The sequence below is a fragment of the Humulus lupulus genome, chromosome 2 (genome assembly GCF_963169125.1).
Source record: "Humulus lupulus chromosome 2, drHumLupu1.1, whole genome shotgun sequence".
Taxonomy (NCBI): domain Eukaryota; kingdom Viridiplantae; phylum Streptophyta; class Magnoliopsida; order Rosales; family Cannabaceae; genus Humulus; species Humulus lupulus.
In genome coordinates this window covers 238,095,179-238,106,498 of record NC_084794.1, presented here as the reverse complement: position 1 = coordinate 238,106,498, position 11,320 = coordinate 238,095,179, and the positions used below count along the sequence as shown (strand labels likewise).

Sequence of the window (11,320 nt, the reverse complement as noted above, 5' to 3'; positions counted from 1 at the left end):
TGCGTTATTGCTGCCCTTGACTTATAAGCCAAGCCTCTTGGCCTGCGCTTAGCGCGCTATTTCCGTTCTTGACTTATAAGCGAAGCCTTTCCGCCTGCGCTCAGTGTGTTATTACCGCCCTTGACTTATAAGTCAAGCCTTTAAATTAGATAATATAGACAAGCATAGATCATTTAAAAATTATCCAGATACAGAGCACCCAAGCATGCTTAATCAAAAAATCACAGGCATAATTATAATCATGCTCATTCATAGAGGCCCGAGCCCTAATCATAACCCTGAATCATAACCCAGGGTGCATTTTTCTTCCCTCTGGTCCTCTTGGAGAAATGTACCACAACCCCGAGCATGTCCCTTTTTTTCTTGAGCCAATCGGTATCCTAGTCACAACCATAATAAAGAAAAACTATGAATAACGAGCAAATAAAGGCTTCTGGACCGAGTCCTAGCCTTTGGGACCTCGAATTCAACTAAACCAGGTAGTAGAATCCAACCCGAGCCCTTAGGTTTGACTCCCCACAACTTGAAACCTCATTTGGCTATTATTCCCAATTAGCACCACAACGCACCCCTGAAGGGCCGCAGTGCACCCCAAGGTAGAGAACAGCGTCACAGCGCAACATCGCGAACCTATAATTGAAACGTTTTCAAGATTTATAAACTCCCTAAAGTCGTCTCAAAACACGATTTTAATACAATTTGACCACATAAATAGTCTGAACAACTCACAAACATCAAAACCCAACCCTTAAACTTAACAAAACATCAACCAAACTCGAAATTCAAAGAAAACTCTAAAGAATTAAAATTAAAAAAAATTCAGAATTTAAAACCTTAAATTACCTCTGATAAAACTATTTCCCAGCTGAAAGTTATGCTTACAAACTTCTAAACCTCTCCAAAAGCACTATGATTCCTACTCCGCTTGAATCCGAGCTCTAGAAGTCAAGATGTCTTCAAATATCGACGAGGAGTTTAGAGAGAGAACGGGAGAGAGAATAAGAGAGTTTGAGTTTTCTGAGTTAATGAACTCATTTTAACTCATATATTCAAATGGTCCCAAATGACCAAACTATCTCCACTCAACTCGTTCCTCTCTCACCACAACATAAGGGCAAAAATATCATTTTGACTCTCTAATCCTGCTTTATTCTCAAATTCCTTAGATAATTCCGCAAAACCCAGAATCCCACTATTTTTCCCAAAATATGACTCATACTACAATAAGTCTCGGTGACTCACCAGATCACCCAGAATACCCCCCTTGGCTCACCTCGAGCCGGGTATTAATCCTCGTTGTGACTAAATCGCTGTCTTGCTCAAAAGGATCATCTCCTGCCGAATGTCTCAGATATACCCACATATTTGTGTGGGCTCAAGCACATACCTCATACAAACACTGATATACCCTCAGTGGGTTAAAATTTCAACAATGCCCCTTTTTACCATAAACATGTCTATAAGCATAATTAATACACTTAAACTTGCAAAATCAGTCATATAATAATATAACCTATGCAATTCACATAATCACATAATTAATCAATTAAAATCACATAATAGTCCAATATTGACCTTCTGGCCTCGTAATCAAGGCATTAAGTCTTATTAGGAATTTTGGGACATTACAATACAAGAACCCTAACGCATTTAACAAAACATTTACATAGGTAAACCCAAGATCAATATAACACCAAAACAAGGTCATTCATCACCTTGAGTACAAAAAAGGGTCGAAATCTAAATGCCTCTCCTTTTAATTGCTAGCTGCAACACTCTTGTATGATCACCAAACCATTAGACCAACCCAAAACCTAATTTTCCATCAATCAAACATAAGAAATCAAAAGAACATCTTAGCCTTGTATGTGTAGATCGATTATCTATCCAACACCCTCTCTAAGTCCTTGTGAAATTAAACCTATCACCACCATTGCATCCTGAAATACTTAGAATCAAGAAGAAGGAGGAGAAGAAGAAGAAGAAGAAGAAAAATATGAATCTCAAAGCTTACCCTAGGGATTTCAAAGCCCTCTATTCTCTCCCTCTTCCTTTCTTTCTTTCTCAAGCTCTGTCTCTTTCTTTATATGGGTGGCTAGGGTTTAAAAACTGATATGAAGAGACTTCCTATTTATAGGTGATAACAAGGTTAAGGGAAAAAGAAGAATGAAAATTCAAAGTGGGTTTTTCGTAACCCAAACATCCTTTAACTTGAGACCCATTTTTGACCCGATTACACCATGATTTTGGAAAAATACTATTTCTAAAAAAAATTAGATAATTTAATTAGTTTTCTAACAGTACCTGTGTTTTTGAAATCGGACGTCTACAACGTAAGTTATGATAGTTTTACTGAGGTTAGATCCAAAGTTATGGGAACTAAAAAAAAAAGCAACTCTCTTCTTACCATTTGTTTCCCATTTCTCACTAGTGTGAACATAAGCCTTCTAGAACATTCCCTGTTTATTTCTCCAATTTTTCCTTTTTCTTAATTAATAAAATAAAAAATGGAGAATAAAAATTACTATGCATGTAAACTAATACATGCTTACCATGCATATCATGCACATGCACACACATAAGTGCTCAAGACTATCTCTATTACTCATGCACCCCATCCAAAACTCAAGCAAGTTCACAAAATAAAATCGTTAAAGAAAACAATTCACACATTTCAATTCATATAATTTCTACCAAACAATTTAAACAATAAAAAATAAAATTCTAACATTTAACAATTAATAATAGGGTTGTGCAAAAAATTTTGCAACCCACCCAAACCAACAAAAAAAATCGAAAAAAATGCAACCCGAAAAATCTAAGTTAAATTTAATCTGCCCAATCTGTTAATTGGGCGGGTTGAAAAATAGGTCCAACTTGCCCAATTAAAATCGACTCGCCCAATTAACTTTTTTTTTAATATTCTAATTAGTAATTAATAAATTTAAATTTATATTTAAGAAAAATGAAATACATTAAAAAAAAATAGAAAGACCTTAGGGTGTGATTGGTATAGAATTCAAATCATATTTTATGTTTTTTAAATTTAAAAGTTGTGGGACCTACAAAGAAATCTTGTTTGGTTTATCATTTTTGAAAACTCATTTTAAAAACAAACTCTAATTTATTAAAGGGATTTAGAAAACGATATTTTCACGTTTTCAATTTGATCTTACTTTTTTTTCTGACCACTTTTTTCTTACATCCTCTTTATATTATTCCTATTATTAGGGTGTTTACATTTTTTTTGGATGGTGTTGTGTACTCGACTTTTTACTGACAATTTTTTTGTCTTTCTTTCTACAATTCTAGTGTTAGACTATTTAGTCTCTATTTTTTTTTTTATAAAATAGGGGTACTTTCTTCAGTTTAAAATTCCTATGTAACTATATATATTTGTTAAAACATTCCATTGTAAAATTATACAAGGGGATATCACTTGATTCTAATTTATAATATATTTTTTAAAATAAAATTAAGCTAATGATAAAATATTTTTTTAAATAAAGATTACAAAAAAAATTACTATTAATAAATAAATACAAATTTATCATTTCAATTCTATACTAAAAGTTAAATATTATCAAATAAAAATAGCTAACAAAGTGAAATATTTTTTAAGTCCACAAATTGTAATTTGAGTTTTATGTTTTTAGATTATCTACCAGTCATATATTCAGTTTTTTAAAACTAAAAAACAGCTAACAAAGTGCAACCAATCACATTTTCATAAACATGTTTCCAGACAATGAATTCAAATTTTTATTTCAGAATCACACTTTTCAAAAATACAATTTTTAAATCGTGAACCAATCAGGCCCTTAAGTTCCTTTTGTTTCGTCTCTCTCTCCTCTCGTATCTCACACTCTGCGACTAATAACCCTACTCTCTCGTCTCTATCTCTCCACTCTGCGCTGCCTACCACTGCGGCTCTGGCTGCCCCAAACTCGATGTGAACTGCAGTGCCTATTCCCCTCAACTCTCAGTCTCAGCGTTCTCTTCTCTCGGTGAGTTGGCGCGGCGGTGGTGCTCTTCTCTCTTGCCGACTCAGCGGGCGATGAGCGGGCGGTGCTCTCTTCTCTCTCCGGTGGGCTCTTAGACTCTCTCGATTTTTCTTAGCTTCTCCTCTGGGTAACTATCTATTAACTAAGATATAATTATATATTCATATATATATATATTTATGACTCTAAATCATTAACTAAGATATATATATATATATATGAATTGTATATTAAGAAAGCAATGAGAAGAGACCCTTTTTCTTGCTTTGTAATATACACATTTGATCAGAGGCATATGTATTCTCAGGTGTATATGTATATTATGTTAATATGTATTGTTCTGTATGATTTATATTCTCGGATGTGCATCTATATTATAACAAGTTCTATCAATGATACATCAATATTTTGTAAGAATTCTGTTTTGTATTGATGATATCTTTTATTGAAGCAAGACATCTCACATTGCAACAAATATAGTGGTGAATTGGCTTGACAAATTGCAGCCAGTAGTGGTGAATTGGCTTGGCAAATTGCATGTTGAGGACTTGAGGGTATTCACTTAATTTATTCCTTTGAGGTAGAACTTGTAAAAAAATTTATGGCTACAATTAATATATAGATGTGGCTTGTTAAAGTTCAATTAGGTGATCATATATGTACGGTTTTATATGATGATGTACATATATATATAAGAGAGAACGAGATTAATTGTAGGATAAAAATGGACTTGCTTTCCATTTAAAAAAGTAACACTACTAATGAATAATGAATATTGCATTGTATATATTTGATAGTTTAATATATTGTGTGTTTATTCTCTTTTTAAAGAAGATGCATATATGTATTGATAATCATATATTGATATGCGTTCACATAATACACACAGAGAAAGAGAATTAATTAATAAGTAATACCAAACTGATTTATTGATATTGCATCTTACCGATTTATATTCTTATTTTTTCCTTTTCTTTTCTAGTTTTGTTGATTATATACATTCTTCTTTGCTGCTTGATTATGTACTTTCTCAACTTTGGTATAAGCTATAAAGTGAATAATTTTTTTTTTTTTAGTTATTATCCAATACTCTAAACCATAATCTAGAGATGTGAGTTTATGTTCCTTAGTTTTTTATTTTATTTTATTTTCATGTGATAAAATATCTCACATTGTATTGTGATATGCCTATCATATACATTTAGTTTAAAATGTGCGTGATATATTATTTTGCAGATAATTACATATGGAAGTAGAAGGTGAAGATGTGGATGCTATGGTGGAGGAATGTATTAAATATGTAGAAAATGAAGAAGTGCTTGGTGAAATTGAACGACCCTGAGAAGGAAGAGGATAAGGAAAAAGACATCAAATATTTGGGTAAATTTTACCATGGTTAAGAAAAAAAATAGTTGTAAATGGTAAAGAACAAGAACTAGAAAGAACAGAATGCAATTATTGTAAAGCTGACTGTGCTGCTGATAGCAAGAATTGTGGGACTAGTACGTTATGGAGTCACGTTGAGAGGAAGTATCGGAAGTGTCCATTTAGCAATTGGACAGAGTAGACTAAGAAACAAACGATGATAACTGATTTCACTAAGAAGACGCCTGATTCTAAAGTTAACTTAAGTGGGAACTACACAACAAAGTTCAGCCATAGCACAGTGAGAGAATGGATTTGCAAGTAGTTTATAATTGACGAGCTTCCTTTTAGGCATGTTGAGGGGAAAAAGTTCCGCTTGCTTGTTACTCGCTTTTTTCCAAAATTTTAGTTTCCTTTAAGATTTACAATTGCTCGAGATATCTACCAATTATTTTTGGAGGAAAAGAAAATATTGAGAAAGGCGTTTGTCAATCGTAGGTTGTCTTTAACTACTGATTGCTGCACCTCCATACAAAATATTAGTTATATGTGCTTGACTGCTCATTGGATTGATGATAACTGAAAAATGCATAAAAGGGTCATTAGTTTCATTCAAGTCCTTAGACACAAAGGTGACATGGTGGCAAAAGAACTTATTTACTGCCTCAATCATTGGGGATTATTCAAATGTTCTCTATCATGGTTGATAATGCCTCTTCAAATGATGTAGCTTTAAAGAAATATAAAGGAGTATTTGTCAAAAAAGCAAAATGCTTGGTTTTAGGTGGAGAGATGTTTCATGTGTGTTGTTGTGCGCATATCTCAAACTTGGTTGTTACTGATGGTTTAAAAAAAATGTATTATGCCATTTCTAGCATAAGAAATGCAATAAGGTATGTGAGATCTTCTCCAGCTAGGTTGAAGTGGTTTAAAGAAGCTTGTAAAGATGCAAATGTTGAATCAAAAGCTTGATTATGTTTAGATGTGGTGACAAGGTGGAACTCTACATACATGATGCTAGAAGTTGCATTAAAGTTCTAGAAGGTTTTTAGGTATATGGAAGGGGATGCAAACTACACAAAGTATTTTGAATAAGAAAGAGTCAATGGGGAAAAAGTGGATGACCCTCCAGACACTACTGATTGGACTAATGTTGAAGTATTTGTTAAGTTTCTCAAAGCTTTTTATGAACTTACTTTGAAATTAAGTGGGTCATTGTATGTCACATTAAATCTATTCTTTGAAGAGATTCTTCAAGTTCAAGTTGAACTCAATCAAATGAAGAATAGTACAAATGAGTTGATGAGCAAAATGGCAGAGAGCATGCAGTTGAAGTTTGACAAGTATTGGGGCAATTTTGAGAATATTAACCTGTTGCAGTACATTGCCTCTATTTTGGATCCAAGATTCAAGATGGATGTGGTTCGAAATGGTTTTAGGTATCTCTATGATCCAATTGAAGCTGAAAACATGATTCAAAAAGTTGAGAATATGATGAATAGCTTGTATACATTTTATAAAAAGTTTGTTGTGCTTTCTAATTCTTCCAATGATCAACAAGCAAGTGAAAATGTCACTACCAATGCAAGTGAAAGTTCAACTATCACATCATTTCTTATCAAACTAAAATTTCTTTCTAGTGAAGTAATTAGTAATGATTTGGATGACTATCTTGCTGATAGAAAGGAAAAGCTAGTTGGGAATAAGGATTTTGACATTCTAGATTGGTGGAAAAGGAATGATAGTAAGTATCTTGTTGTCTCACTTATTGCAAAAGATGTTCTAGCTGTTCAAATGTCTACATTTGTTTTTGAATCTTCATTTTCTATTGGAGGACGGATACTCGATCCATTTAGAAGCTCTTTGTCCCCAAAGATATTTGAGGTTTTAATTTGTTCAAAGAATTGGTTGACTTATGAATATGTTGCTCCTATTGTTCTGAGACAATACACGGACGGAATAGAGGAATTGGAGACATCTGAGCAAATTAAGTTAGGTATGTTATATTTATTATTTTACTTTGTTGTTTTCTTATCCAAATTTAATAAATATTATTTTCTAATATGTTTAATTTTATTTCTATACTAGATGAATCATGTATTACAAACACTGGAACTAAGACTACTGCTGCTGCTGCTACCAATACTACTTTTTGAGACTGCTGAATTTTGATGAAGTCATGGGATGATTTGTTAGTAAACTTATACATGATCTTTATTTATTTTCATGTAGATCTAATATTAAACAAATTAATATGAGATAACCTAAAAGATGTTTCTAAAATTGAATTCAAAGAGAAACAAAGACAAGAATACTTACAGTATACGTAGCGGAATAAAAGAGTCCTTCCTTCAGTTTTTCTAACTCTTGTATCCTCTTTGTCGCAGAGTATTATCAAGAAACTGAACCGATCTTCTATTTTCTTCACATCTTCCAATGTATCCTTAGAATCACCTAGACTAGTGTGTGAAATTCTCAACAAATGAGAAAGATATTGTCACAACCCGAGCCCTAGGCTATGACAGAATTGTAATATCCATAACTTTGTGGTCAAAGGTCAAACTTTGACCCTCGATGGAAAATAGTCTTTATAAATGATCATTTAATTTATATTAAATATTACTATAATTATAAGTCAAAACAATGGAATAACCCCTATAATTATATATGAAAATATTACGGATAAAAATAGGATAATTTATCATAATACATAGAACAATAATATCCCCACAGTTATGTAGTCACCAAACAGTTAAATTTAATAAGTCATAAAATACCCAAAATAATACTTAGCATCCATCATTCATCATTTCTAACTATTACATAACTAACTTAGATATACAGACCGATAGGTTCCAAATTAAATACATATATAATGTTCAAAAGATAGGACTATGGCGCTAAACACAATAGCTTCATCAATCATTCACCTTATCCACACTCGCGTCACTAGGTTCCTAGAATGGGAGAGATATAGAGGGTGAGCTTATAAAGCCTAGTAGGAAAGCAACTAATATCATAGAACTCAAAAAGTTAATAAAACCCATCCATGGTTAGCTTTGAAAACAAAATATATATCATCATGTATAACCCCTCATAAGAGCATAGCTACAAGTGCACATCACACCGTCCACTAGATCCCTATTTTCCGTTACCCACCATAAAAAAACCGACATCCTAAACCGGGTAGCTGGACCTGATAACCACCACAAGGGGAGGCTTAGAACACTTCCTGTATACAGATGCTAGGTCTTTACACCTACAGGTGAGTGGACACCTGATCTACCTATGATGACACAGAGACTAGGTCGTGAAACAACAACATGCACAAATCATGATCACTATGGCTCTCATCTGTATAACCAAATGCAGGTACACATGAAAAGAAAGAAACATATTCCCTTTTTATTTTAGAAAATTGGGTAGCATAACAGCTGCATTTGAATAAAACCCAAAAATCATATCCTACATAAATAAGTGAACAAAAGTATATTTGGCACTCAGTGCCTTCAGAACAGAATAGAAAACATGCAGATTAAGTTTTCTATTTTTCAAACATTTTATAAATATAAAGATTGGAATAGCAATTCAATAAGAGTAAAATAAGTCCAATAGTCAAGTTGAGTCCCTACCTCCTTAGAATATTCAATCTGAGGCCAAAATGACGCTCCTAAGCTTAATGATGATCTTAGAGTGATTTAGTCCGATCTTAATATCACGTTTTTCCTACGTGCACCAAATGAGCAAACGATTATCATCATTGCATTCCTTATCTAAAATCGTATCCAAAGACATATAATATGACCATATTTAAAAATTCAAGTTCCGGAACCTCACCCAAGTAGTGCACAATAGCGGTTGGTAGCAGTACCGCAAATGTCGATGAATATATGCATGGAATATATCAAACGATCCTCTCGATGAGTACATCACGGAAGTACAACTCCTTTGCCCAAATGACCTATGGTGTCGCCAGAAAATTCTTCCAAAGGGGCAGAGATACCCAAAATCTTGCGGGAGAAAAACGGTGAGTTGACCGAAATGACTTAGTGGGCGACGTTCCTCCCTTCACGTTGGTTCCAACGGTACCACCCACTCACCAAACGGAGGTCTGGGTTCACCGAAAAGCGGAGTCAAAGTTTTGACGACGAAACTTGTTAGAAAAAGGTTATACAGGATCTTTATTTATTTTCATTTATATCTAATATTAAACAAATTAATACAAGATAGCCTAAAACATGTTTCTAAAATTGAATTCAAAGAGAAACAAATAATATAATACTTACAGTATACGCAGCGGAATTAAGAGTCCTTCCTTCAGTTTCTCTAACTCTTGTATCATTTCTGTCGCAGAGTATTATCAAGAAACTAAACCGATCTTCTATTTTCTTCACAATCTTCCAATGTATCCTTAGAACTACCTAGACTAGTGTGGGCAATTCTCAACACATGAGATAGATATAGAGAGAATAAGAGAAAATAACAAAGAGGTTTAGAAAAGGACTTGTGTTTAGAGAGAATCTAAAACTATCAGAAAATATGACTTGTGACTTATCAAACTTATATTTTGACTTCTCTCTAAGCACTCCATTTATAGACTCAATTAGGCCATTTAATTTAATTAAAAAATCAATAAAATAACAGCCATTTTGAAGCCCTAGGTCGAAATTATCATGGGCTATAGGCCCGTGAAATTTCTCATCTGATTATAAGCCCATTGAACTTAAAATCAAGGTCTGTATTATTTTCTATTGATTTAATTAATTAAATAATTATTTAAATCATTTATCAAATTAATTATTTATAATTTGAACCTTGATTTAAATATATTTATTAATTTAGATACCAATTTATCTTAATTAATAAATCTGCCATAATTTCTCTTTTCTTCTCAAAATAACACAACTCTGTAAAACTATTCAAAATTGACCTGGCGAACTTTGATAATTCTAATTGATAATTAAATCAATTAATTGAGACTATCTAGATGATTTTATCCAAGGTACAATGGGGACCATGAGCCTATGAAATCAAGTTCCAATAAGTTATCATAAATCTAACAAATAAATTTACTAACTTATTAATTTCTCGTGACTCCACTATAGACTCGGAATTGCACTCTTGAATTCATAGAACGCTCTATAACAAATATAGATACGCTATTAATTATCCATTGTTACAACCATAATTGTCACTCAATCCTCTATAGACGGTCTACAATGAGACAGGACTAAAATACTGCTTTACCCCTCATTGTATTTTATCCTTAAAACACTTAGTTCCTCGTAAATGATATTTCAGTAAACTAATTTAATTACTGAAATGAGATCTCTATCATTTAACACCTTGAACCAAACTAAAAGGAAACCATCGTTTCACTTCTTCAGTAGAAGCTATAGATGTTCATATCTATGATTAACACTCCCACTCAATTATACCACCGAGTTCCCAATATGTATGTATGGGCTAGTCCGTAGCGTAAGCTGGTAACGAACAAGTCAAAGAACTCAAATAATACAATCAGTTAGAATACTAACCACTCAGAATTGAGATTGAATTGACGTATGGTCAACTATATGATATGACTAGAATAGATAATAACGGTATGTTTACTTATCTTATCAACTGTCAATATCGGTCCAGCCTGATGTAACAAATACATCCAATCTTATCTACTTTGCTAATGTTCTCGAAAGAACATAACACTGTAATGTGTAAGTAGATCATATCGTAGATTGGCAAGTCAGTGTAAATCATGTGCACTGACTAATCTTAGGACTAACTTATTTTGAACATATAATCATATTTATATTCCACTGTGATTACATCACTATAAATAAGATTAGCTATATGCTCGGGATTTAATAGAAGTATATATTAAACAAATAATCATGAAAATAAAACATGTGAGCAAAGTGATTGACCAAGTCAAAAAATGATATCTATTCTTT

The 11,320-nt window shown here is 32.8% G+C and overlaps 1 protein-coding gene across 1 annotated transcript; it reads left to right on the top strand.

The window, feature by feature from the left end:
• Positions 1 to 5,586: 5,586 nt before the first annotated feature.
• Positions 5,587 to 7,525, top strand: LOC133815284 (zinc finger BED domain-containing protein RICESLEEPER 1-like). The gene is made up of 6 exons (XM_062248139.1): positions 5,587 to 5,670; positions 5,779 to 5,863; positions 6,100 to 6,262; positions 6,352 to 6,413; positions 6,466 to 7,365; positions 7,458 to 7,525. Exons 1-6 carry the CDS (start codon positions 5,587 to 5,589, stop codon positions 7,523 to 7,525), a joined length of 1,362 nt encoding a protein of 453 aa, XP_062104123.1.
• Positions 7,526 to 11,320: the final 3,795 nt, after the last annotated feature.

Excerpts from the sequence above, each read along its gene's own strand:
- LOC133815284 (XM_062248139.1), top strand. The coding sequence starts at position 5,587 with ATGATAACTGATTTCACTAAGAAGACGCCTGATTCTAAAGTTAACTTA. Across the intron at positions 5,864-6,099 it reads GAGAAAGGCGTTTGTCAATC|CTTTAAAGAAATATAAAGGA; the intron begins GTAGGTTGTCTT and ends CAAATGATGTAG. Across the intron at positions 6,263-6,351 it reads AGCATAAGAAATGCAATAAG|ATGTGGTGACAAGGTGGAAC; the intron begins GTATGTGAGATC and ends GATTATGTTTAG.